The sequence below is a fragment of the Cherax quadricarinatus genome, chromosome 48 (genome assembly GCF_038502225.1).
Source record: "Cherax quadricarinatus isolate ZL_2023a chromosome 48, ASM3850222v1, whole genome shotgun sequence".
Classification (NCBI taxonomy): domain Eukaryota; kingdom Metazoa; phylum Arthropoda; class Malacostraca; order Decapoda; family Parastacidae; genus Cherax; species Cherax quadricarinatus.
Window position 1 is genome coordinate 15,112,059 of NC_091339.1, and position 27,033 is coordinate 15,139,091.

Sequence of the window (27,033 nt, forward strand, 5' to 3'; positions counted from 1 at the left end):
CTACTATCATGTAAAACAATTACAGGCTTTTGTTTTACACTCACTTGGCAGGACAGTAGTACCTCCCAGAGTGGCTGTTTATGTTACTTATGTTTCATAATTTATTTTATTAACAGATCAGCTGTTTACCACCAAGGCAGGGTGACCAGAAAAAAAAAACACTTTCATCATCATTCATTCCATCACTGTCTTGTCAGAGGCATGCCTACACTACAGTTAAAAAACTGTAACATATTTCCACCCCTCCTTCACAGTGCAGGCACTGTACTTCCCACCTCCAAGACTCAAGTCCAGCCAACTGATTTTCCTGTATCCCTTCATAAATGTTACATTGCTCACTCTCCAACAGCATGTCAAGTCATAAAGAACCATCTGCTTCCACTTGCTCCTAACATGCCCATACATACTTGCTGGAAGTTTAAGCCCTTTGTACACAAAACCTTCTTCACCCTCTCCCTGCCTTCCTTTCATTACAGATTTACATGCCCTCCAAGTTATTCTACTTTGTTCCTCCCTTTCTAAATGTCCAAACCACCTCAACAACTGCCCTCAGTCATCTGGATAATACTTTTAAAAATCCCACACTTTCTTCTAATCTCCAAGCTAGATTCTCTGCATAATATTCACACCACACACTGCAATCAGACATGACATCTCCACTGTCTCCAGCCTTCTCCTTGTTGCAACATTCACCACCCATGCAAGAGCACTGGTACTACTATACTCTCCTACATTACCCTCTTTGCTTCCATGGATAATGTTCTTTGTCTCCAGACTCCTCTGTACACCACTCGTCTTTTTCCCCTCATCAATTCTATAATTCACCTCGTCTTTCACAGACCTATCTGCTGACAAGTCCACTCCCAAATATCTGAATACATTCACTTCCTCCCTACTCTCTCTCTCTTTCTCTCCAATCTGATATCCAACCTTTCATTACCTAAATTTTTTGTTATCCTCATCACCTTGCTCTTTCCTACGTTCCTTCTTAATTTTCTTCTTTTACATACCCTTCCAAACTCGTCTACCAAACTCTGCAACTTCTCTTCAGAATCTCCCAAAAGCACAGTGTCATCAGCAAAAAGTAACTGTGACAACTTCCACTTTGTGTTAAACTCGTTTATCTTTTAATCCCACACCCCCTGCCAACACCCAAGCATTCACTTCTTTTACAACCCCATCTATAAATATACTGAACAACCATGGTAATGTCACACATCCCTGTCTAAGGCATACTTTTACTGGGAAATAATCTTCCTCTCTCCTACATACTCTAACCTGAGTCTCACTATCCTCGTAAAAACTCAACTGCTTTTAGTAACCTACCACCTATTCCATACACTTGCAACATTTGCCACATTCCTCCCCTATCCACCCTTTCATATGCCTTTTCCAAATATATATATGTATTACTAAATGTAAAAGGAAAAACTTTTGTTTTTCCTTTTGGGCCACCCCACCTCGGTGGGATACGGCTGGTGTGTTGAAAGAAGAATACTAAATTCCTTTATGAGGGCAAATCATAACTCAAAATTATCGTAGCTCCAGTCCATAATAAATCAAAGAGACCACTGTACTCGTTGTATTGTAGGGCTGATACTTTTTAATTTGACATTTGCTGTAGAAATCTTTATCCATATAAAAAAAAAAGTTTCCAGTGCTTCCATTACTTTAAAAATTACACCCAAATGGAATTTCCAACCAACTTTTCTTGGCATACATCATTACACATTGTAAACAGGATGAGAGCAATGACACCGAGTGAGACTTACTTTTGACGTTCTGCTTTGTACTGCTGAGTGCACTCGTCAAAGAGCTTCTGATTCATTTCCATGAACAACTTCAAAGCATTGTAAATCAGCCCATGTATAGTCCTGCAATATAAGAGAAAATAAATGAATGTATTGTACTGTGTAGGGTACTCCCAACAAGGCAGGGTGACCCAAAAAATAAACACTTTCACCATCATTCAATGCTTTCACAATCATTCACATATAATCACTATCTTTGCAGAGGTGCCCAGATACAACAGTTCACGTCGCTCCAAATAGCCAATATCCCAAACCCCTCCTTGAACCCTTTCAGGGTCCAGACCACTGATCTGAAACTTGTCCACAGGGTCCAAGAATTAAAAAAGAATTACAAAATTTGATGGAAAATTAATGAAATTATGCTCTTGTGAATTTTGCTGTGTCAGCGATATTTATGCATCGTAGATTTTGCCCACTTTGACTCCCATTTTAGGCCAATTACATTATTCCAGTCGACTAAATTCTTAGCTATTTTGCTAGTATTACTTCTATTTTATCGACTGGGTACAAGAAATCGCCCAATCAACTATTTCAACTACCAAATAGTGATCGGAAATCGGTAATTTGGCCAATTTCACAGAGTTCAAAATATTCCAATTTCAAAATAAGGTCCAGAATAAATAATGCAGGCATTCCTGGCACTTAATTAACATTTCCTTTGTTTATTAGTTACATTTCCAAGATTTACAAGTGAATTTCACTTTGATTTTTCATTCACAATGAATTTTTATTCACACCAAAAAATAGAAGATTTACTGTTATGCAATATTGTAATAATTGTATAAATAATATCAGCGCATTCGTGAACACATATTAGACCCACTAACTGACGTGTACTGGACGCATGACGTTACTTCTTTACTCTTGAACATAAGCAAAAATTGAACTTTTCCACTTTGAGCTCAGTTTCAAGCCATTTTCAGCACTAAAATCAATCAAGATCATCTCTAATTCTATCAAATGAGATCGAGAAACCGAGAATACAATCATAAAAAAACATATGAAAATACACCGCAAAGTTGCTGTTTTAACATAAAAAGAGTCTCAGCTTTTTCTTATTATGCACTGCGTGCTGCAGGATTTTTTTATATGGTGCACACTTACCACATAGATGCATTCTCTCATAACTAGGCCCAAATTTACCACTCACAGCTTATCTGAGTGAGCTGAGCTCATGACATAGAACTATGGCTTGGACCCTGGCTTCAAAGCCGTAGAACTATGGGACGGACCCTCAAAGGTCAAAGTGCAGGTATTGCACTTCCCACCTCCTGGACTCTTTAAAAGTCCAGCTAACCTGTTTCCCTTGAATCCTTTCACTATCCTGCTCACACTCCAACAGCTCGTCAAGTTCCAAAAAACATTCATCTCCATTCATTCCTATCTAACACACACATGCCTACTGTATGTGACTATATATGTATATAACTGAACATTAGTAATACGGAACATTTTTACATGATTATTAGTTTAAACAAGTTTCGTAAACAATACAGTGTTGAATCCGAGTGGATATATACAATAGGGCCCCACTTATACAGCAGGTTAGGTTCCAGGCTACTGCCAGAAAGCAGAATGCCAGTAGCCAGAAAGCAGAATGCCATTTTTTCCACTTATAAATGCATATAAATAGCAGATAACAAGTTAACACAAACATATATTAAGTTAGCAATAGAACTATGCATTAAAAAACCAAAAGTAAAATACACACGCACACCTTAAAATATTTGTAGTCTTAATGTATGGTGAGAAGTTAGTATTTATTGTAAGTGGTCAGGTATGGTAGATATGGTAGCCCACCTGGCCACCCTACCCACATGTAATATGCTACACTTAAAGCACCCTAGAGCGATGAAATGAATATACAGTACTCATCATTTTTTACATTTATTATTAACACATCGGCCGTTTCCCACCAAGGCACGGTGGTCCAAAAAAGAAAAACTTTAATCATCATTCACTCCATCACTGTCTTGCCAGAGGCATGCCTACACTACAGTTATTAAACTGCAACATTAAAGCCTCTCCTTCAGAGTGCAGGCACTGTACTTTCCATCTCCAGGAATCAAGTCCAGCCTGCTGGTTTCCCCTAATCCCTTCAGAAATGTTACCTTGCTTACACTCCAACAGCACGTCAAGTCCTAAAAACCATTTGTCTCCATTCACTCCTAACATGTTCACACAAGCTTGCTGGAAGTCGAAGCCCCTCACACACAAAACCTCCTTTACCCCTTCCCTCCAACCTTTCCTTCAGAGTGCAGGCACTGTACTTTCCATCTCCAGGAAACAAGTCCAGCCTGCTGGTTTCCCCTAATCCCTTCAGAAATGTTACCTTGCTTACACTCCAACAGCACGTCAAGTCCTAAAAACCATTTGTCTCCATTCACTCCTAACATGCTCACACAAGCTTGCTGGAAGTCAAAGCCCCTCACACACAAAACCTCCTTTACCCCTTCCCTCCAACCTTTCCAAGGCCAACCCCCTACCCCACCTTCCCTCCACTACAAATTTATACACTCTCAAAGTCATTCTATTTCATTCCATCCTCACTACATGTCCAAACCATCTCAATAACCCCTCCTCAGCCCTCTGGATAATAATTTTGGTAATCCCACACCTCCTAATCTCCAAACTATGGATTCTCTGCATTATATTCACACCACATATTGTCCTTAGGGATGACATCTCCACTGCCTCCAGCCTTCTCCTTGTTGCAAAATTCACAACCCATGCCTCACACCCATACAAGGGTGTTGGTATAACAATACTCTCATACATTCCCCTCTTTGCTTTCATGGATAAAGTTCTTTGTCTCCACAGACTCCTCAGTGCACCACTCACCTTTTTCCCCTTGTCAATTCTATGATTCACCTCATCCTTCACAGACCCATCTGCTGACACGTCCACTCCCAAATATCTGAACACATTCACCTCCTCCATATTCTCTCCCTCCAATCTGATATCCAGTCTTCTGTTTCCTAAGTTTTTTGTTATCCTCATCACCTTACTCTTTCCTCTATTCACTTTTAATTTCCTTCTTTTACATACCCTACCAAACTCATCAACCAACTGTGACAACTACCACTTTGTGTTAGATTCTTTATCTTTTAACCCTTTGAGGGTTTTCGTCGTACTAGTACGTCTTACGCGTAGGGGTTTTTGACGTACTAGTACGCATAAATTCTAGCGGCCTCAAATCTCGCGCGCGAAAAGGCTGATAGGCCTAGGTGTGAGAGAATGGGTCTGCGTGGTCAGTGTGCGCGGTAGAAAAAAAATCTGGGACCCAGTGGTGCATTGTGGGAATGCCCTCTTAGTAAACAATGTCCACCATGCCTCGCGGTAAGAAGCTCCTCACTCCTCGGCGAATTGGGACACTTTTGTTCCCCAGTGACAGTTCTAATAGTGATGGAAGTGCCAGTGAAGATGAGTTTCGTGGTTTTAGCGAGGTTTTGACCGAAACTAATGACCATAATATCGGTAATAGTGAAGAAAACCCAGACGACCCTCAGCCTTCCACCTCTGGTGCTGGGCCCTCGTGTTCACGTTCAGTTGTTCCAGAACCCAAGAGGAAACTTCTATTTTCCCAAATCCCAGACTCAGATGAGAGCATGGGTGATGATAGTGATAGTGAATATGAACTACAAGCTCTTCAAACTAGTTCCAGTAGTGATAGTGAAGTGCAATATTCCCCAGTGAAGCGTCAGTATATACGACGATATATGCGCTCTGGAAGTGTGCCATATGTTATACCAAGGGGAAGGAGTGTATCTCGGAGTACATCCCGTGGCTGTACAACAGGAACAGACAGTGAAAATGACGAAGATACTGTTGCAATTGGGATGGAAAATGTGCGTGGTGGTAGTGGTGCCGGCGGTGAGGCACCAGCAGTGGGCCATGCTGCCACCCACGCTGCCAGCCACGCCGCTGCCTCAGCTGATCTAGAACAAAGGCCACCATCCCCCACTCCCCCACCACACCAGCCTCCACAACCACAACCTCCACAACCACAACCACCTGTCATTGTCCAGTACCCACCAGCAGACCGCACCTGGGATTGGCAGGAAGCTGTCAATTTTGTTCCAAATCCCCACCAGTTTGATGGCAGCCAAAGTGGAATACGGCCATCTTGTGCACTTGGGAACAATGCCACTGAACTGGAATGTTTCGAGTTATTCTTTGACGAACCACTGATGAAAAGTATTGTCATGGAAAGCAACACATACTACGAGTACACCATGGCAAACACAATACTTTCACCAAAATCACGTCTACACCAATGGAAGGAGGCAACTGTGGCTGAGATGTATCTTTTCTTTGCCACAATAATGCTTATGCCACATGTGTATAAGCACAAAGTGAAATCATACTGGTCAACAGACCCCCTGATTGCAACACCAGGTTTCAGTGATATAATGCCAGTGAATCGATTTGTGCTAATGTTACGTATGCTTCACTTCTCAGATAAAACCAGGCCTGACAGAACTGACAGGTTATATAAGATTAGGAATGTGTTTGTGTATCTGAAACAGAAATTCAGTACTCATTTTTATCCCTTCAGGAAGCTTGTAATTGACGAGTCTTTGATTCTGTTCAAAGGAAGGCTCTCTTTCAAGCAGTACATACCAAGCAAGAGGAAACGCTTTGGTATAAAGTTGTTTGTGCTTTGTGATTGTTACAGTGGTCTGGTATTGGATATTATTGTGTACACTGGAAGTTATACATTGCAAAATACCAGGAAGTTATTGGGCATCTCAGGTGATGTGGTTCGAACAATGATAGAACCATACCTTGGTAAGGGGCATATATTATATACAGATAACTGGTACACAAGCCCCTCACTCAGTGATTTTTTGCGAGTGAACATGACAGACGTGTGTGGCACAGTGCGTGCAAATCGAAAACATATGCCCAGGTTTGATGCTGGCACTCGCAGAGGTGAGGTGCAGGCGTTTGCTGCCAATGACATCATGGCATTTCGGTGGCATGACAAACGAGATGTCACACTGTTGTCATCAATTCACCCTAATGAAATGGCAGACAGTGGCAGGCAGCATAGAGAGAGAAATGAACCCATTCTAAAACCTGCAGCTGTGATTGATTACACCTTCAACATGCGTTCAGTGGACAAATGTGACATGCAGATTGGGTTTGCTGATTGTGTTCGCAAGAGTTATAAGTGGTACATCAAACTGTTTTTCCATCTTCTGGACATTTCCATGCTCAATGCTTATAATATGTATAAGATGAGCACCAGAAACAAACCACAGTACGGCGAATTCTGTTTGTCTGTCATCAGACAAATAGTATTCAAGTACCAAGGAAATGCACCTGCAATTGACCGCCCACCAAATTATCAACAACTACCTGCTCGTCTGAAGCATGGTGATCACTTCCTGGTAAAACTGCCTGCTACTGCTTTGAAGAAAAAGGCTCAGAAGAGGTGTTACGTCTGTTCACATACAAAAAAACGCCCACGACAACGCAGAGACACTCGTTTTATGTGTGAGGAGTGCAAAACTCCACTGTGCATGACACCATGTTTCAAAGAGTTCCACAGGCTGCAGAACTTCTAGAAACATGTCCTGTGACTGTATATGTGTATATAAAATATAGAAAAATAGTAATAAACAACATTTCATATTGTTTGTTTGTGTAAATATTTTCTGTAAACAAAATAATGACAACAGTGTTTACGCCCTTATTGTGTAGTATTGAAAAAGAAATAACTTACAAAATACTGATCATGTTGGCCTCAGAGGCCATAAAAGTTACTCAGAAAAAGAAAAATTGAAAAAAAAATTGAAAATAGTACATAAAAAAGTAAATAGAAAAATACCGGGTGACGGCAGTCGGCGATGTTACCATATGTTGTTCAATTTTGGCAAATTTCACACCTCCATATCTTGGTAAGTATTGACGTTAAAATTTTTTTGTTTAGCCTATAATGTTTAGAAAAAAATACTCTATTTTTTCATAAGAAAAAATAATTTTTTTTTTTTTGAAATTTGGCCGACCCTGAGAACGAGTTTCGGAGAGGGCCTGTCGACCCTCAAAGGGTTAACCCCACACCTCTTGCCAACACCCGAGCATTCACTTCTCTTACAACTCCATTACTCATTACTTATCTGAAAATACTTGTAATCTTAATGTAGGGTGAGAGGTAAGTAGTATTTATTTGTAGGAAGTCAGGTGTAGGAGGTGTAGGAGGTATGGTAGCCCATCTGGCCAGCCCACTCACTATGACAAATAAAGTGCCCTAGAGTGATAAAATGAACATACAGTACACACATTACTTATCTTAAAATGTTTGTAGTCTTAATGTAGGATGAGAGGTGAGTGTATTTATTGTAAGAAGTCAGGTGTGTTAGGTATGGTAGTCAGGTGTGGTAGGTATGGTAGCCAAGTGTAGTAGGTATGGCCACCCCACCCACATGTATTATACATTTAAAGTGCCCTAGAGTGACAGAATGTATATACATTAAATTCATTCCTTACCTTAAAATATTTGAAGTCTTAATGTAGGGTGAGAGGTGAGTCTATAAACAAGCAGACAAATGCTTTTGGTTATGGTTCATACATGTTTATTTTCATGTTTGTAAGTTTTTATTCAGGTACAGGTACACATAAATAGTTACATAGATTATCATACATAGCAGCATATGTGTAGATTACCTAGGATGTCCAAAAATAATCAGTGACTTATTTCCACTGGGGTGAAGCTTATACTATAATACAAACACCATACATTGTGTACAAGTTGTCTCCATGTTAGTGGAGTAAATAAAGATCAACACTCTCATTCTAATGTAACACACCATTTTTAGAAGGAATGACACTTGAGTGAAGGCATACAAAAGGAATCATTTTCTACAGTTACCCCCAGTAATACTATTGTGTACACATTTTCTTTGGTGTTGAACTACAGAAAGCATTATTCTTTTAGACAAGATGACTGGAAAAACATCTCATATTTATGTTAATTTATTCTTGTGTGGGGTGTATTTATCATGTTTGTGTGTTATGTAGCATGTTTATTATATAATTTTGAAAAAATATCATAGGTGGATTAATGAAAATGTCTATATTAATGTAACATACATTTAGTGTGCCTCAGAGTAATTATTATTATTGCGTATTATTATTATTACAGTGGACCCTCAGTTAATGACTGCATTGGATAGCGCCAAAATCAGATAACGCCTCACTTTAGCGCAAAAAAAATTGGCGGACAACACCTATAAACTCGGTTTGGAGCTTTCGTCCCGAACGTGTCCGCTCGGTGCCCTGAGCAGGCCTGGCCAGTCACCTTGTCTACCAGCCAGTGTGCCATTGTTTACAAGTCACTGAGGAAGTATCCACATGTACATGTGATATATCTTGTATTAATCCATTGTTTTTAGTGCTTGTAACTGCTACATAAGCCACCATGAGCCCAAAGAAAGCTTCTAGTGCCAACCCTGTGGTAAAAATGGTGAGGTGTACTATCGTACTGAAAAAGAAGATAATAGAAAAGTACGAGAGTGGAGAGTGTATCTCAGAGTTGGAAAAGTTATACAACAAACCCCACTGAACCATCACTACTAACTTGGGCAACAAAAAGGCAATCACGAAAGCTGTTGTTGCAAAAGGTGCAAGTGTGATTACAAAACAGAGATCGCAAATACTCGAAGATGAGGAGAGATTGTTGTTGGTGTGGATAAACGAGAAACTTATCAGGATATAGTGTTTCACAGTCAATCATATGTGAAAAGGCAAGGCAGTTGCATGAGGATCTCATTAAGAAAATGACTCCAAATACTGTTGCTGTTGATGAATTTAAGGCCAGCAAAGGCTGGTTTGAGAGATTTAAGAATCATAGTGGCATACACAGTGTGATAAGGCATGGTGACGCTGCCAGTTCTGACAAAAGAGTGGCTGAAAAATATGTGCAGGACTTTAAGGAGTACATAGACACAGAAAAATTAAAACCACAGCAAGTGTTTATGACAAAACAGGCCTGTTTTGGAAGAAAATGTCAAACAGGACCTACATTACTCAGGAGGAAAAGGCACTCCCAGGACACAAGCCTATGAAAGACAGGCTAACTCTAATGTTGTGTAGTAATGTTAGTGGGGATTGCAAAGCGAAGCCTTTACTTGTGTATCACTCTGAAACTCTTAGTGTTCAAGAAAAACAATATAGTCAAGACTAAATTGTGTGTGATGTGGAGAGCAAACAGTAAGGCATGGGTCACTAGAGACATGTTTACTGGCTGGTTCTATGATGTGTTTGGCCCCTACTGTGAAACAGTACCTCCTGGAAAATAAATTGGACCTCAAGTGCCTCCTGGTAATGGACAATGCTCCTGCTCATCCTCACAACTTGCAAGAGCAAATTGCGGGGGAATTGAGCTTAATCAAAGTGAAGTTCTTGCCTCCTAATACCACTCCTGTCCTCCAGCCTATGGACCAGCAGGTCATCTAAAATTTCAAAAAACTGTACACGAAAGCAGTGTTTCAAAAGTGCTTTGAAGTGACCTCAGACACTGAATTGACCGTAAGAAAGTTCTGGAAAGATCACTTCAGTATTCTCAGTTGCATAAACCTTATAGGTAAGGCTTGGGAGGGAGTGACTTGCAGGACTTTGAACTCTGCTTGGAGAAAATTGTGGCCACAATGTGTACAAGAGAGGGATTTTGAAGGGTTTGGGGCTGACCCTAAGGAGCCTATGTCAGCTGTGGAATTTACTGTGGCATTGGGGAAGTCCATGGGGTTGGAGGTTAGTGGCGATGATGTGGAAAAGTTGGTGGAGGACTGTTACACCCTTTTGTCCATTTTAAGTAGACAGTTTCTACTTATTATTGCAATGATATACTATTACATGTTATTTTTGCTATTTCACTTAATATTATACACCTACCATCCGACTTACGACCTGCTCGACATACAACCACTCGACTTACGACCGTGTTTTTCATGCTAAATAAACAACTGTTTGTGTTGTACACAGTGTTTATCTTAAACCTTACAGTATAAAATACAGTACAAACAGCATAAAAAGTAAAGTAAAAAATGAAATACCAAAATAAAACAATAAAATAAAGTCATTACAAAAATGTGATGTTGATATTCAGTAGTAAAGTTCGACTTACGTCCATTTTGACTTACGACCGGTTGGTCGGAACCAAGCTCGGTCGTAAGTCGGATGGTAGGTGTATTCAGAAGTACATTAGTAGCTAAAATGGATTTACTCGACTTTATATTATCTGGGCGTATTACTTAGCTTTGTACATAGGTAGGTTATTTAATTAGTCTCAACTGCTGGTGAGACCTGGCCAAGCACCAATAGTTGTTATGAGCTGCTCAACCCCTGCTCCGACCAAGTCAAAGTTGGCTGGTAAAGCCTTACTTTGTTCAGTTCATACCTTCCTCTTGACCAGGAAGGGTCTAGGGAAGTATTCAGTTCTAAACCACCATTCGCCTCCCTAGAAGATACCAGGAATTTTCAGAAACTCATTGCTAAGGCTTACCTCGGTTGGAGAAGGCGGTTGAGAAACTCTTAAAGAAAGTGAAACCAAGTGAGCAAGCCTCAGTGTTGTAAGAGAGCTTATTGCAGAGTGAACTCTATGTAAGAGCTCTACCAATGTGGTGTTTGAGTTTTTAAGCAATGCTTGTGCATGTACATATACTGATATTTCCTGACTCACTCAGAGCCATTTGTAAATACTTAACCTAGTACAGTGGACCCCCGCATACCGTTGGCATCACATAACGTTTAATCCGCATACCGATACATTTTATCGCTAAAATTTTGCCTCACATACCGCTTAAAAACCCGCTCACCGCTGTTCGTCCGAGACGCGTCCAATGTGCGCCTTAGCCAGCCTCACATGTTCCGCCGGTGGCATTGTTTACCAGCCAGCCTCCGCGGTAGCATCCAAGCATACAATCGTAACATTTCGTATTATTACAGTGTTTTTGGTGATTTTATCTGGAAAATAAGTGACCATGGGCCCCAAGAAAGCTTCTAGTGCCAACCCTACAGTAATAAGGGTGAGAATTACAATAGAGATGAAGAAAAAGATCATTGATAAGTATGAAAGTGGAGTGCGTGTCTCTGAGCTGGCCAGGTTGTATAATAAACCCCAATCAACCATCGCTACTATTGGTGGTACAGCTGCTGCTGCTGCACTGTCAGCTGCTGCTGCTGTAGCATCGTCTGTTGCTGCTGTAGCATCGTCTGCTGCTGCTGTAGCACTGTCAGCTGCTGCTGCTGCTGTAGCATCGTCTGCTGCTGCTGTAGCATCGTCTGCTGCTGCTGCTGCTGTAGCATCGTCTGCTGCTGCTGTAGCATCGTCTGCTGCTGCTGTAGCATCGTCTGCTGCTGCTGCTGTAGCATCGTCTGCTGCTGCTGCTGCTGTAGCATCGTCTGCTGCTGCTGTAGCACTGTTGTTGGTGTGGCTTATTGAGAATATACCAAGAAACAATTAACCCCAGAGGATTTGCCACCCAGGATAACCCAAAAAAGTCAGTGTCATCGAAGACTGTCTAACTTATTTCCATTGGGGTCCTTAATCTTGTCTCCCAGGATGCAACCCACACCAGTCGACTAACACCCAGGTGAACAGGGAAAAATGCCTGGAACTAGTGCTCATATTGGTGAATTTAAAGCCAGCAAAGGTTGGTTTGAGATATTTAAGAATCGTAGTGACATACACAGTGTGATAAGGCATGTTCTGGAAGAAAATACCAAACAGGACCTACAGTACTCAGGAGGAAAAGGCACTCCCAGGACACAGTGTCTCATCAGTCATTGCTGCATCTTCAATAAAGGTAAGTGTCATTTATTCTTCATTTAGTAGACTAGTACATGCACAATATATACTGTGCATGTACTACTCTACTATTGTGCATGTATCCTTCTCTTTGTGTGATGGAAAATGTATATTTCACGTGGTAAATTTTTTTTTTCATACTTTTGGGCGTCTTGCACGGATTAATTTGATTTCCATTATTTCTTATGGGGAAAATTCATTCGCATACCGATTATTTCGCATACCAATGAGCCCTCTTGCACGGATTAAAATCGGTATGCGGGGGTCCACTGTACTGTGATGTTTTAATGAGGAGCGGGATAAGTGCTCTACTCATAGTGCAAAATCTGAGAAAGTGGATTTAAGTGGTTATTATGGTTATTAATAAATTAAATAGAAACCAAGAAAATTCCTTTTCCTCTACGAGTGAAGACCCCTAGACATGCTAAGTTTGTTAGTTTGTTACGAAAAGCACTATAACCCGGGGACCAACTGGCTATGTTCGTAATAAGGACGACCATGAAGAGCTAACCACTACAGAGCTGCAAGAGCTTCAGGTGCAACAGCAACGGACCAAAACTCAGGGGTTTCCTTCAGAGGTGGAGCAAGAGAGACAGAGGAAGTCGCCTTCGTCAAAGATTAAGGAAATGTGTACGATGTTTACAAAGGTGCAAGCATTTATGGGTGATTATCCTGACACAGCTACCTTTGAAGAATTTCGAGAGTATAACTACTCTCTGAGCCTGGCCATGGGCCAGGCTCGTCTGGTGCTCACCTGGTCAACCAGGCTGTTGCTGCTGGAGGCCCGCTGCCCCACATATCCATCACAGCCTGGTTGATCTGGCACCTGGTGAAGATACTTGTCTAGTTTCCTCTTGAAGGCTTCAACACTTGTTCCAGCAGTGTTTCTGATATCTTCTGGTAAGATGTTGAAAAGTCTGGGACCCCGGATGTTGATACAGTGTTCCCTTATTGTCCCCACCGCACCCCTGCTCCTCACTTGGTTTATTTTACACTTCCTCCCATATCTCTCACTCCAGTATGTTGTTATGGCAGTGTGCAGATTTGGGACCAAGTCCTCGAGTACCTTCTGGGTATATACAGTGGACCCCCGGTTAACGATTTTAATCCGTGCAAGAGGGGTAATTGTTATGCGAAATAATCGTTATGTGAATGAATTTTCCCCATAAGAAATAATGGAAATAAAATTAATCCGTGCAAGACACCCAAAAGTATGAAAAAAATTTTTTTTTTTACCACATGAAATATTAATTTTAATACACACAAACTGAAAAAGGCATGCACACTTACATGACACTTACTTTTATTGAAGATCTGGTGATGATTGATGGGATGGGAGGAGGGGAGAGCATTATCTTCTTACTGTTTAGAAGGGGAATCCCCTTCCATTAGGACTTGAGGTAGTAAGTCCTTTTCTGGGGTTACTTCCCTTCTTTTTTTAATGCCACTAGGGCCAGCTTCAGAGTCACTGGACTTCTTTCGCACAAGATATCTGTCCATAGTGGCCTGTACCTCTCGTTCCTTTATGACTTGCCTAAAGATTTTCACAACATTGTCAGTGTAATAATCACCAGCACGGCTTGCAATAGCTGTGTGAGGGTGATTTTCATCCATGAAGGTTTGCACTTCAAGCCACTTTGCACAGATTTCCTTTATCTTTGTAGTAGGCAACTTCTTCAATTTCTCTCTCCCCTCCTCTGAACCAGTTTCCCCAGGTCTGGCCTCTTGCTCTTGAAGTTGATCTATCAGCTCATCAGTGGTTAGTTCTTCATTGTCCTCCTCCACCAACTCTTCCACATCCTCCCCACTAACCTCCAACCCCAAGGACTTTCCCAATGCCACAATGGATTCCTCAACTGGCACAGGATTCTCAGGGTTAGCCTCAAACCCTTCAAAATCCCTTTTGTCTACACATTCTGGCCACAGTTTCTTCCAAGCAGAGTTCAAGGTCCTCTTAGTCACTTCCTCCCAAGCCTTACCTATAAGGTTTACACAATTGAGGATATTAAAGTGATCTCTCCAAAACTCTCTTAGAGTCAGTTGAGTTTCTGAGGTCATTACAAAGCACCTTTCAAACAGAGCTTTTGTGTACAGTTTCTTGAAGTTGGAAATAACCTGCTGGTCCATGGGCTGCAGGAGAGGAGTGGTATTAGGAGGCAAAAACTTCACCTTAATGAAGCTCATGTCCCCATAAAGTCGCTCTGCCACGACTGTAGGATGACCAGGGGCATTGTCTAACACCAGGAGGCACTTAAGTTCTAATTTCTTTTCAGTTAGGTAATCTTTCACATTGGGGGCAAATGCATGGTGTAACCAGTTATAGAAAAAGTCCCTAGTGACCCATGCCTTACTGTTTGATCTCCACAGCACACACAAATTATCCTTGAGGACATTCTTTTGCCTGAACGCTCTGGGAGTTTCAGAGTGATACACTAATAAAGGCTTAACTTTGCAATCACCACTAGCATTGGCACACATCAACAAAGTAAGCCTGTCTTTCATAGGCTTATGTCCTGGGAGTGCCTTTTCCTCCTGAGTAATGTAGGTCCTGCTTGGCATTTTCTTCCAGAACAGGCCTGTTTCATCACAATTAAACACTTGTTCAGGTTTCAGTCCTTCAGTTTCTATATACTCCTTGAATTCCTGCACATATTTTTCAGCTGCTTTGTGGTCCGAACTGGCAGCCTCACCATGCCTTATCACACTATGGATGCCACTACGCTTCTTAAATCTCTCAAACCAACCTTTGCTGGCCTTAAATTCACTCACATCATCACTAGTTGCAGGCATTTTTTTAATTAAATCGTCATGCAACTTCCTAGCCTTTTCACATATGATCGCTTGAGAGACGCTATCTCCTGCTAGCTGTTTTTCATTTATCCACACCAATAAGAGTCTCTCAACATCTTCCATCACTTGCGATCTTTGTTTCGAAAACACAGTTAAACCTTTGGCAACAACAGCTTCCTTGATTGTCTTTTTGGTGCCCACAATAGTAGTGATGGTTGATTGGGGTTTCTTGTACAACTTGACTAGGTCGGCAATACGCACTCCACTTTCATACTTATCAATGATCTCTTTCTTCATTTCAATGGGTATCCTTACCCTTATTGGTGTACGGTTGGCACTAGAAGCTTTCTTGGGGCCCATGGTCACTTATTTTCCAGAAACACCACCGAAAACACTGTAATAATACGAAATATTCCGAGTGTATGCTTGGATGTTAGCGCGGAGGCTGCCTGGTAAACAATGGCACGGGCGGCACATGTGAGGCTGGGTGAGGGCGCACATTGGACGCGTCTCGGACGAAAATCGGTGAGCGGGTTTTTAATCAGTATGCGCGGCAAAAATTTTGCGATTAAAGTAAGCGGTATGCGAAATAATCGCTATGTGATGCCATCGTTATGCGGGGGTCCACTGTATTATCACGTACCCCTCTCTCGCCTTCGCTCCAATGAGTACATGTTCAAGACTTGCAGGCGTTCCCAGTAGTTTAGGTGCTATACTGGCTCAATGTGAGCCGTAAACGATCTCTGTATTTGTTCCAGCTCCGATATTTCTCCTGCCCTGAACGGGGCCATCAGCACTGAGCAATATTCTAAGTGAGGGAGCACTAGCGATTTGTAGTGTCACCATCGGCATTGTTTCCCTTGTTTTGAAAGTTCTCATACCCACCCAGTCATCTTCCTGGCTGTCGTGATCTTTGTCTTGTTATGGTCTTTAAAAGAAAGGTCCGCTGACATAATTATTCGTAGGTCTTTTACGTGTTTCTTACGTTCTATTTGGTGACCCTCTTGAGTTTTGTATATAGTGCTCCTTTTGAGTTCTTCATTCTTTCCATACCTAAGCAGCTGAAACTTATCACCATTGAACGTCATGTTGTTTTCCATTGCCCACTGGAAAACCCTGTTTATGTCTTCCTGTACTTTTTCAGTGTCCTCTACCGTACTGACTTTCATGCTTATTTTAGTGTCATCTGCAAATGATACAAAAATGTGCCGGGTGTTTTTGTCTATGTCTGCTATGAGAATGAAGAATAACAGAGGTGCCAGGACAGTGCCTTGGGGCACTGAGCTTTAGACCTCACTGATGCTGGATCTTGCCCTGTTCACTACTACTTTTTGTGTTGTGTTATGAAACTGAAAATCCATCTGCCTACCTTCCCCGTAATGCCCATGGCCTTCATTTTGTGCGCTATCACTCCATGATCGCATTTGTCAAACGCCTTTGCAAAATCTGTGTAAATAACATCTGCGTTTTGGTCGTCTTCCAGTGCCTCCGTAATTCTGTCATAATGGTTCAGCAGCTGTGATAGACATGATCGTCCTGCTCTAAAACCATGCTGGTTCGGGTTATGTTGGTTGTGCTGGTCCATGAAATTTGTAACCTGCTGTCTCACCACTCTTTCGAAGATTTTTATTATGTGAGAGGTTAGGGCTACTGGTCTGTAATTTTTAGCTAGTGCTCTACTACCTATAACAATCGGTGCCATTTACCGGATACCTCACACAAACATCCCAAATTTCAGTGAGAAATTAAAGTCACTAATAACAAACAGACAAATGAATAAGCACCACCTTCTCTTAGCTGGAGACTTCAACATCAACCTTGGCTTACTAGATGATCAGCCTGTAACTGATTTCATCAACAATATGAACAACACACTTCTCATACCAACAATAACTAAACCAACCAGGCTCACTGAGACAAGTGCAACCATAATAGACCACATATGGACCAATATACTAGCCCCCCTTAAATCAGGGATAATCACAGATAGCACTACAGACCACTACCCTACCTTCCTCCTGACAAACATTAATAAACCACCACTTGAATACAACAAAGTCTCATTTAGACTCCATGACGAGGCCTCAATAAGGAAGTTCACAACTGACCTAGAGATTGTTGACTGGCCTACAGAATTCTCCAAGGCCAATGGTATTGATGACTGGACAGACATTTTTCTTAACAAATTACTTAGACTATACAACAAACATTGTCCTATAAAAACGAAACAGATCACAAACAAACGGCTTGGTTGCCCATGGCTAACCAGCACCATTCTGAAATCCATTGACAAGAAACACCAATATGAAAAGCAATATAGACAGGGCTTAATACACAAAGATATTCTTAAACACTATTCATCAGTTCTCACCAATGTAATAAAGAAAGCCAAACAACTATACTACTCCAGTAGATTCACAGACACTAGAGGAGATATAAAAAAGACCTGGAAAACACTCTCTCAGATTCTAGGGACCCACAAACTGAAAAAAAACAAGAATATTGTCCTAACTAAACCTAATGAAACACCACTACATCCCACTGACACAGCTAACAAGATAAACGACTTCTTCTCAACCATAGGATCTAATCTCGCCAATAAAATCCCACATACTAATGCCCATGCCAGGGACTACCTAGATGGGAATTTCCCAAATTCCTTCTATCTTGCACCAACTGAGCCCTCGGAAGTCACCGAGATTATAAAGTCACTTAAAAACAACTCAGGGAATCTGTCTAATGTCCCACCGTTACTGTACAAGCGAGCGGCCCATATCCTTTCGCATGCTATTTCATTACTTTTTTAACAAGTCACTAGAAACTAGCACCTTCCCGAAACTACTCAAGATGGCAAGGGTTACACCAATACATAAAGGTGGTGACCCTACAGACTTAAACAACTATAGGCCAATATCAAACTTACCATTGCTATCCAAAATCTTTGAGAAACTCGTGCACAGGAGACTATATTCATTTATAACAGCACAAAACATACTCAACCCCTGCCAATTTGGATTTAGGAAAAATAAAAGCACTAATGATGCAATCATAAAAATGCTAGATCTGCTTTACACAGCATTGGAAAATAAGGAATATCCACTAGGAATTTTTATTGACCTAAGAAAAGCTTTTGACACAGTAGACCACGACATCCTACTCCACAAACTTGACCATTACGGTTGCTTATTTCAAATCTTACCTTACTAATAGGTATCAGTATGTTACCATTAAAGACACAGCATCAACAACACGGCCACTTGATACTGGAGTTCCGCAGGGAAGTGTCCTTGGTCCCCTGCTCTTCCTCATGTACATCAATGATCTTCCAAACGCATCCCAACACCTGAAACCCATTCTCTTTGCTGACGACACGACTTATGTCATCTCTCACCCTAATCTTGCCACCCTCAACACCATTGTTAACGAGGAGCTGATCAAAATATCGACTTGGATGACAGTCAATAAACTTACGCTTAACACTGACAAAACCTACTATACAGTGGACCCCCGCATAGCGAACTTAATCCGTGCAAGAGGGCTGGTCGTTATGCGAAATGTTCGCTATGCGAATTAATTTTCCCCATAAGAAATAATGGAAATAAAATTAATCCGTGCAAGACACCCAAAAGTATGAAAAAAAATTTTTTTTACCACAAAAAAATGTTAATTTTAGTACACACAAACTGAAAAAGGCATGCACAATTACATGACACTTACTTTTATTGAAGATCTGGTGATGATTGATGGGATGGGAGGAGGGGAGAGCATTATCTTCTTACTGTTTAGAAGGGGAATCCCCTTCCATTAGGACTTGAGGTAGCAAGTCCTTTTCTGGGGTTACTTCCCTTCTTCTTTTAATGCCACTAGGACCAGCTTGAGAGTCACTGGACCTCTGTCGCACAACAAATCTGTCCATAGAGCTCTGTACCTCCCGTTCCTTCAAGACTTTCCTAAAATGGGCCATAACATTGTCATTGAAATAGTCACCAGCACGGCTTGCAACAGCTGTGTCAGGGTGATTTTCATCCATAAAGGTTTGCAGTTCAACCCACTGTGCACACATTTCCTTAATTTTTGAAGTAGGCACAATGGATTCCACAACTGGCATAGGCTTCTCAGGGTTAGCCCCAAACCCTTCAAAATCTTTCTTAATTTCCATACTAATTCTCACCCTTTTTACCACAGGGTTGGCACTAGAAGCTTTCTTGGGGCCCATGGTCACTTATTTTTCAGAAACAGCACCGAAAACACTGTAATAATACGAAATATTCCGAGTGTATGCTTGAATGTTACCGCGGAGGCTAGCTGGTAAACAATGGGACGGCCGGCACATGTGAGGCTGGTTGAGGGCCCACATTGGACGCGTCTCGGACGAAGTTCGCTGAGCGGGTTTTTGTCTACTATGCGGGGCAAAATTTCAGCGAACAAAGCGTTCGCTATGCGGATTGTTCGCTATGCAAGGCGTTCGCTATGCGGGGGTCCACTGTATTATGTTTGGTAGCAGAGCAGGAGATGCACAAATTAACATTAAGATCGACAACACTCTAATTACCAGACATAATGAGGGCAAATTCCTAGGCCTATACCTTGACAACAACCTGAATTTCAGCACCCATATCCAACACATAACCAAAAAAGTATCCAAAACAGTTGGGATCCTCTCCAAGATACGATACTACGTGCCGCAAAATGCCCTTCTCACACTATACCACTCACTTATTTATCCATACCTCACCTATGCTATTTGTGCTTGGGGATCAACTGCAGCAACACACCTAAAGCCAATAACAACCCAACAAAAAGCTACAGTAAGAATAATCACTAAATCCCATCCCTGGTAACACCCCCCCCCCCACTCTTCATAGATCTAAACTTACTCCCTGTTCAGTACATCCACACTTACTACTGTGCAAACTACATCTACAGGACCTTAAACTCCAATATCAACCTTGACCTAAAACGCTTTCTTGATAGTTGTGACAGAACCCACAGGCATAACACCAGACACAAACATCTCTACGACATTCCCCATGTCCGACTAAACCTTTACAAAAATTCAATGTATGTCAAAGGCCCTAAAATCTGGAACACCCTACCTGAGAACTCTAGAACTGCAAACACATTCATCACCTTCAAAACTACCATTAGAAAACATCTTATCTCCCTGATAAACCCCATCAACTAACTACACGAATACCACCTGGTGGTTCACACTTACACTCACTCACCCATTTGACCATAAACAGAAATATTAATCTCAATCTTAAAATAATGAATCCTATGATACTCCAATACTGAAACTATGTACTGTGCCAAAACAAAAGCATTCACATTGCTAAACTCACAAACTAGTATTTAGTCACTTAGCCATAATACCAACTTACCTCATAATTTGTAATATTTTAAAATAAAGAATTAAACTAAGTCTGCCCGAAATGCCTAACCATGCTAGGCGTTCTAGTGGTACACTCTGTAATCATTATTTAACTACATGTAAACCACACAACAACCAAATTCTGTAAATTCAACATTGTAATCTTTATAGAGAATAAACTTTGAATTTGAATTTGTGCAAAGGAGCTATGTCTGCACTCTTTAAGGCCTCCGGTATTTCACCTAGATCTAAGCTCTTTCTCCAAAGAATACTGAGGGCTCGTGCTAGTGGTACTTAGCACTTCTTTATAAATAAAGCATTCAATGAATCTGGTCCAGGTGCTGAGTGAGTGAGCATATTTTCCATTTCTTTTTCAAAATCTATGGGATTTGTACTAATGTCAGTTAGTTGGTCTGTGCGGCCTTCTTCTGGAGTGAAAAATATTTCTGCATTTTCTACCTTGCTGTCATTTAGTGGTTGCTGAACACCGACTCATACTGTTCTTTTAGGATTTCACTCATTTCCTGTTCATCGTCAGTGTATTAGTCTCCTCTCAGTAGTGGTCCAATTCTACAGGTAGTTCTTTGCTTGGATTTTGCATAGGAATAGAAATATTTTGGGTTTCTTGCAATATCCTGTATGGCCTTTTGTTCCCTTTGCACTTCTGTGAGGTATGACATTCTAAGTTTTTGCTCTAATTCAGTGATCTCTCTGCTAAGTCAATCTTTCCTCTGTTGTAGTATATTTGTGTTTTTAAGCAGTTCAGTAACCCGTTTTCTTCTTCTGTACCATCTCCTACGCTCTCTCTCTATATCTGATCTTCCTCTGGGTTTCCTCAATGGTACATGTTTCATACATACTTTCTATGCTTCTGTATTCAGCTTCTCTAGGCACTGGTGAGGATTTAGGGTGCTGATGTCTGATTCCCAGGGTATGTCTGATAGCTCTTGGTTTATTTTTTTCCCAGTTAATTCTATGGTTGTTAAAATTAAACTTACTGAACATCCCGTCTCTAACTTTAGCGATGCAGTTTCCTACCCCTGAGTTAATACTAGTTTGAACCTCTATGATGTTATGATCAGAGTAAATAGTTTTGGAAACTGTTATGTCTCTGATCAGTTCCTCGTTTGTGAATATCAAATCCAGGGTATAATCATTTCTAGTGGGATCAATTACCTGTTGGTTTAAAGAGTACTTTTCACAAAACCTCATTATTTCCCTGGTATGTACCTGTTAAGCCAGGGTGCTTCCCAGGGATATTTCTGGTATAACATTACGTTGTGCCATCTTCCATTTAACATGAGGGAGATTAAAATCTCCAAGGAGTAAAATATTTGGTTTAGGATTTTCTAGCCTATACAGATAGCTATCTATCTTACTTAACTGATCTGTGAATTCCTCAGCAGTTGCCGATGGTGGTTTTTATACTAGGATAATTACCAAATTATTATTTTCAACTTTAATGCCTAGAATTTCTACTATATCATTTGTAGAATTCAGCACTTCTGTGCAACAGAAAGTATCCTTTACATAGATTCCTACTCCTCCCTGTGACCTATTGATTCTATCACATTTATACATGTTGTAGTTTTCTATCTTTATCTCTCCGTCCAAAACATCCCTTGTATGTGTTTCTGTAAATGCTCCGAATACGGCATTCGCTTCTGTCAGGAGCCCACTGACATAACTAACTTTGTCATTTTTATTTGATTTCAAACCCTGTATATTTGCAAATATGAAGCAGGAATTACCAAGCGAGATGTTTTGTCTCGTTTTGTGTTTCATTAGCACCACTGGTGGTGTACTACCTGGTATGTCCCCTGGTGTACACGCCCCTGGTTTCTCCAGTACTGGCTTCGCGTTTGTTTGCTTATTCGGCCTTGACAGGCTGATGCCTGGTTTGGTACGCCCCATTTTACTGCCCACCTGTCCTCACTGTACCATCCCCCCCGTTTGTCTCTTCCTTTGTTTTGATCTTTTCTCTTTTTGTCTAAAAAAGAATGCTGTTCAATTTCCCTTTCTCTGCTAACTCTGTAGCGCCGCGTTCCTTTTACATGATGGTCTGGGTAGCTCAGGTCATAACATTCTCTGGACTGCATTGAAGCTTTACACATGACTGGATGGAAGTACCTGCACTCTTTGTTGAAATGACACTTTCCCTTCCTCAACATGTTTGCACATTTTCTGGTGTGTTTATTCCAACAATCTCTGCCATGTAGGCACATACCTTTAGCATAGTAACTGCAAATGTTCTGACTACCTACATTTATTGATTCTGTGTCGTTCCTAAGTTCTGCCACCTGATCTGAGTTCCCTTGTTCACTTTCTTCTAGGCTAATTTTTTCCCTTTGCTCGCTTTCGTTTGATCCTGTTCTAGTTTTCTCATCCTCCCTTTCCCTTTCCGCTATGTTATGCATCCCTGTTTCCTTTTCCGACTTGCTCTGTATGACTTTTCAACTCTTGCTCTTACTTTCACTCCTTGGTTTTCATCTCTATTTGCATTTTCCTCCTTTTCTTGTTCCTTTTCCCATTTGTATAACTCTGGCAAGCTCCTTAGAAGCTTCCTTACACTTTCTAGGTTTTCACTTTTCAGTACCTCTCTTATGCTTAACCAGCTGTCCCTTTCACTGAGACAAATCCAGAAACGACTTTCTTGTTTTTGGTCATTTGTCATGGTTGCATGAAGCTTTGTACATGATATATGTGATGTTTTACTGCATATTTCACAATCAATGCCCCTCATGTTTCTCCCAAAGATTTTTTCACATATACAACAGCCTTTATTGCTGGCCATGATTACTTTTAAACAGGTGTATGTAGTGGATGGTGTATTTATTATGTGTGGCTGGTGGTGGGGTGGCTGGTAGGTGGGATGGGCTGGGTGGTGGGTATCCTTGGGGAGAGGATAGGGACAATCAGAGGAGGGGGCTGTGCAGTGGGGTGGTAAGCTGGGAGATAGCTGTTGCAAGCCGTATTGGCAACTTGTACAATGACACTCTTATGGCCCATTTTAGAGAAATCTTAAAGGGACACGAGAAACAGAGCTCTCTGGACACATACTTTGCACAACAGGGGTCTACTGACTCTCAAGCTGGTCCTAGTGGCATTAAAAAACCAAGAAGGGAGGTAACCCCAGAAAAGGACTTGTTACCTGAAGTCTTTGTGGAAGGGGATTCCCTTTCCAAACAATAGAACACCTGCATCATCTGCCCTCCTACCGTCTCATTACTCACCAACAATTCCTCAATTAAGTTAACAGTTCAGTGACAGAACCATGTCCCATTTTAGGGAAATGTTAAAGAGGCACCAGATACAGAGGACTGTGGACAGTTGTTTTGTGAGAGAGGGGTCCGGCGACTCTCAAGATGGTTCTAGTGCCATTAAAAGACAGAGAAGGGAAGTATCCCCAGAGAGGGCTTTACCTGAAGTTCTCATGGAAGGGGATTCTCCTTCCAAACATTAACCCTCACTCCCTCTCTCCTCCTTCCTATCTTCTAGATGCCATCACCAATCTTCAATAAAGGTAAGTAAAAATGTTTTTTTTTATATTTATATTTATATACATAAGTGAACACTATAGTATTTGTTGTGTGTATGTAAAAATGTAATTAATCTCTATAAAATGTATTTTTTTGTGAGTATTTTTGGGTTTCTGAAACGGATTAATTGTATTTCAATTATTTCTTAGGGGAAATATTGCTTCGATTTTCAGACTTTTCGAATTTAGAACTAGCTCCTGGAACGGATTAAGTTCGATATTTAAGGTTCCACTGTATTACTTATTCTCAAACCTCTTTCTACACACAGCTCACTTAAAGGCTCCCCATTTTCATTTACCCCTGGCACCCCAAATTCACCTACTCCCCCCGCCACAACATTTTTACTGACTTGAGCATTCAAATCCCCAACCACAAGTACTCTCAACCTAGTTCAGAACTACCCATGTACTCACTCAATATTTCCCAAAATCTCTCTCCTCTACACTTCTCAGAGTATATATAAAATATGAAGTAACTAAAACACTTGAAATTCTGGAAAGTTTCAGACATAATGGAAACATGTGTTCACGGGGAATGTAAACAAACTGAGTGGACCACATTAGAAAGTCAGGTGGGGGAAGCTGTTTAGTGAGTTTGTCATAATCTGAAATGTCCATATTAGTGGAATGCTGTAAGGTGAAATGCCGTAAAGTGGGGCCCTAGTGTACATACACTGTGCTTTGTACTGCTTTTTACTAGTCTCACAGGCTACAAAAGTTACTGGAAAATATAAAATATCATAATAGCAAATTGAAACATATATTTTTATTATTATTTTTATTATCACACCGGCCGATTCCCACCAAGGCAGGGTGGCCTGAAAAAGAAAAACTTTCACCATCATTCACTCCATCACTGTCTTGCCAGAAGGGTGCTTTACACTACAGTTTTTAAACTGCAACATTAACACCCCTCCTTCAGAGTGCAGGCACTGTACTTCCCATCTCCAGGACTCAAGTCCGGCCTGCCGGTTTCCCTGAATCCCTTCATAAATGTTACTTTGCTCACACTCCAACAGCACGTCAAGTATTAAAAACCATTTGTCTCCATTCACTCCTATCAAACACGCTCACGCATGCCTGCTGGAAGTCCAAGCCCCTCGCACACAAAACCTCCTTTACCCCCTCCCTCCATCCCTTCCTAGGCCGACCCCTACCCCGCCTTCCTTCCACTACAGACTGATACACTCTTGAAGTCATTCTGTTTCGCTCCATTCTCTCTACATGTCCGAACCACCTCAACAACCCTTCCTCAGCCCTCTGGACAACAGTTTTGGTAATCCCGCACCTCCTCCTAACTTCCAAACTACGAATTCTCTGCATTATATTCACACCACACATTGCCCTCAGACATGACATCTCCACTGCCTCCAGCCTTCTCCTCGCTGCAACATTCATCACCCACGCTTCACACCCATATAAGAGCGTTGGTAAAACTATACTCTCATACATTCCCCTCTTTGCCTCCAAGGACAAAGTTCTTTGTCTCCACAGACTCCTAAGTGCACCACTCACTCTTTTTCCCTCATCAATTCTATGATTCACCTCATCTTTCATAGACCCATCCGCTGACACGTCCACTCCCAAATATCTGAATACGTTCACCTCCTCCATACTCTCTCCCTCCAATCTGATATTCAATCTTTCATCACCTAATCTTTTTGTTATCCTCATAACCTTACTCTTTCCTGTATTCACCTTTAATTTTCTTCTTTTGCACACCCTACCAAATTCATCCACCAATCTCTGCAACTTCTCTTCAGAATCTCCCAAGAGCACAGTGTCATCAGCAAAGCGCAGCTGTGACAACTCCCACTTTGTGTGTGATTCTTTATCTTTTAACTCCACGCCTCTTGCCAAGACCCTCGCATTTACTTCTCTTACAACCCCATCTATAAATATATTAAACAACCACGGTGACATCACACATCCTTGTCTAAGGCCTACTTTTACTGGGAAAAAATTTCCCTCTTTCCTACATACTCTAACTTGAGCCTCACTATCCTCGTAAAAACTCTTCACTGCTTTCAGTAACCTACCTCCTACACCATACACTTGCAACATCTGCCACATTGCCCCCCTATCCACCCTGTCATATGCCTTTTCCAAATCCATAAATGCCACAAAGACCTCTTTAGTCTTATCTAAATACTGTTCACTTATATGTTTCACTGTAAACACCTGGTCCACACACCCCCTACCTTTCCTAAAGCCTCCTTGTTCATCTGCTATCCTATTCTCCGTCTTACTCTTAATTCTTTCAATTATAACTCTACCATACACTTTACCAGGTACACTCAACAGACTTATCCCCCTATAATTTTTGCACTCTCTTTTATCCCCTTTGCCTTTATACAAAGGAACTATGCATGCTCTCTGCCAATCCCTAGGTACCTTACTCTCTTCCATACATTTATTAAATAATTGCACCAACCACTCCAAAACTATATCCCCACCTGCTTTTAACATTTCTATCTTTATCCCATCAATCCCGGCTGCCTTACCCCCTTTCATTTTACCTACTGCCTCACGAACTTCCCCCACACTCACAACTGGCTCTTCCTCACTCCTACAAGTTGTTATTCCTCCTTGCCCTATACACGAAATCACAGCTTCCCTATCTTCATCAACATTTAACAATTCCTCAAAATATTCCTTCCATCTTCCCAATACCTCTAACTCTCCATTTAATAACTCTCCTCTCCTA

General features: G+C 41.2%; 1 protein-coding gene across 9 annotated transcripts in view; it reads right to left on the minus strand.

Annotated features, from left to right (window-relative positions):
• LOC128696182 (serine/threonine-protein phosphatase 2A 56 kDa regulatory subunit gamma isoform) overlaps positions 1–27,033 on the minus strand; it is a 154,611-nt gene that overhangs the window by 26,424 nt on the left and 101,154 nt on the right. For all 9 annotated transcript variants that reach the window (XR_011393269.1, XM_070094910.1, XM_070094909.1 and 6 more), the window contains one exon: positions 1,773–1,874. Coding sequence is in view for 8 of the 9 variants with exons in the window: in XM_070094910.1 (XP_069951011.1) it covers positions 1,773–1,874 (102 nt within the window). In the remaining variant the exon portion in view is untranslated. The remainder of the gene's footprint in view (positions 1–1,772; positions 1,875–27,033) is intronic.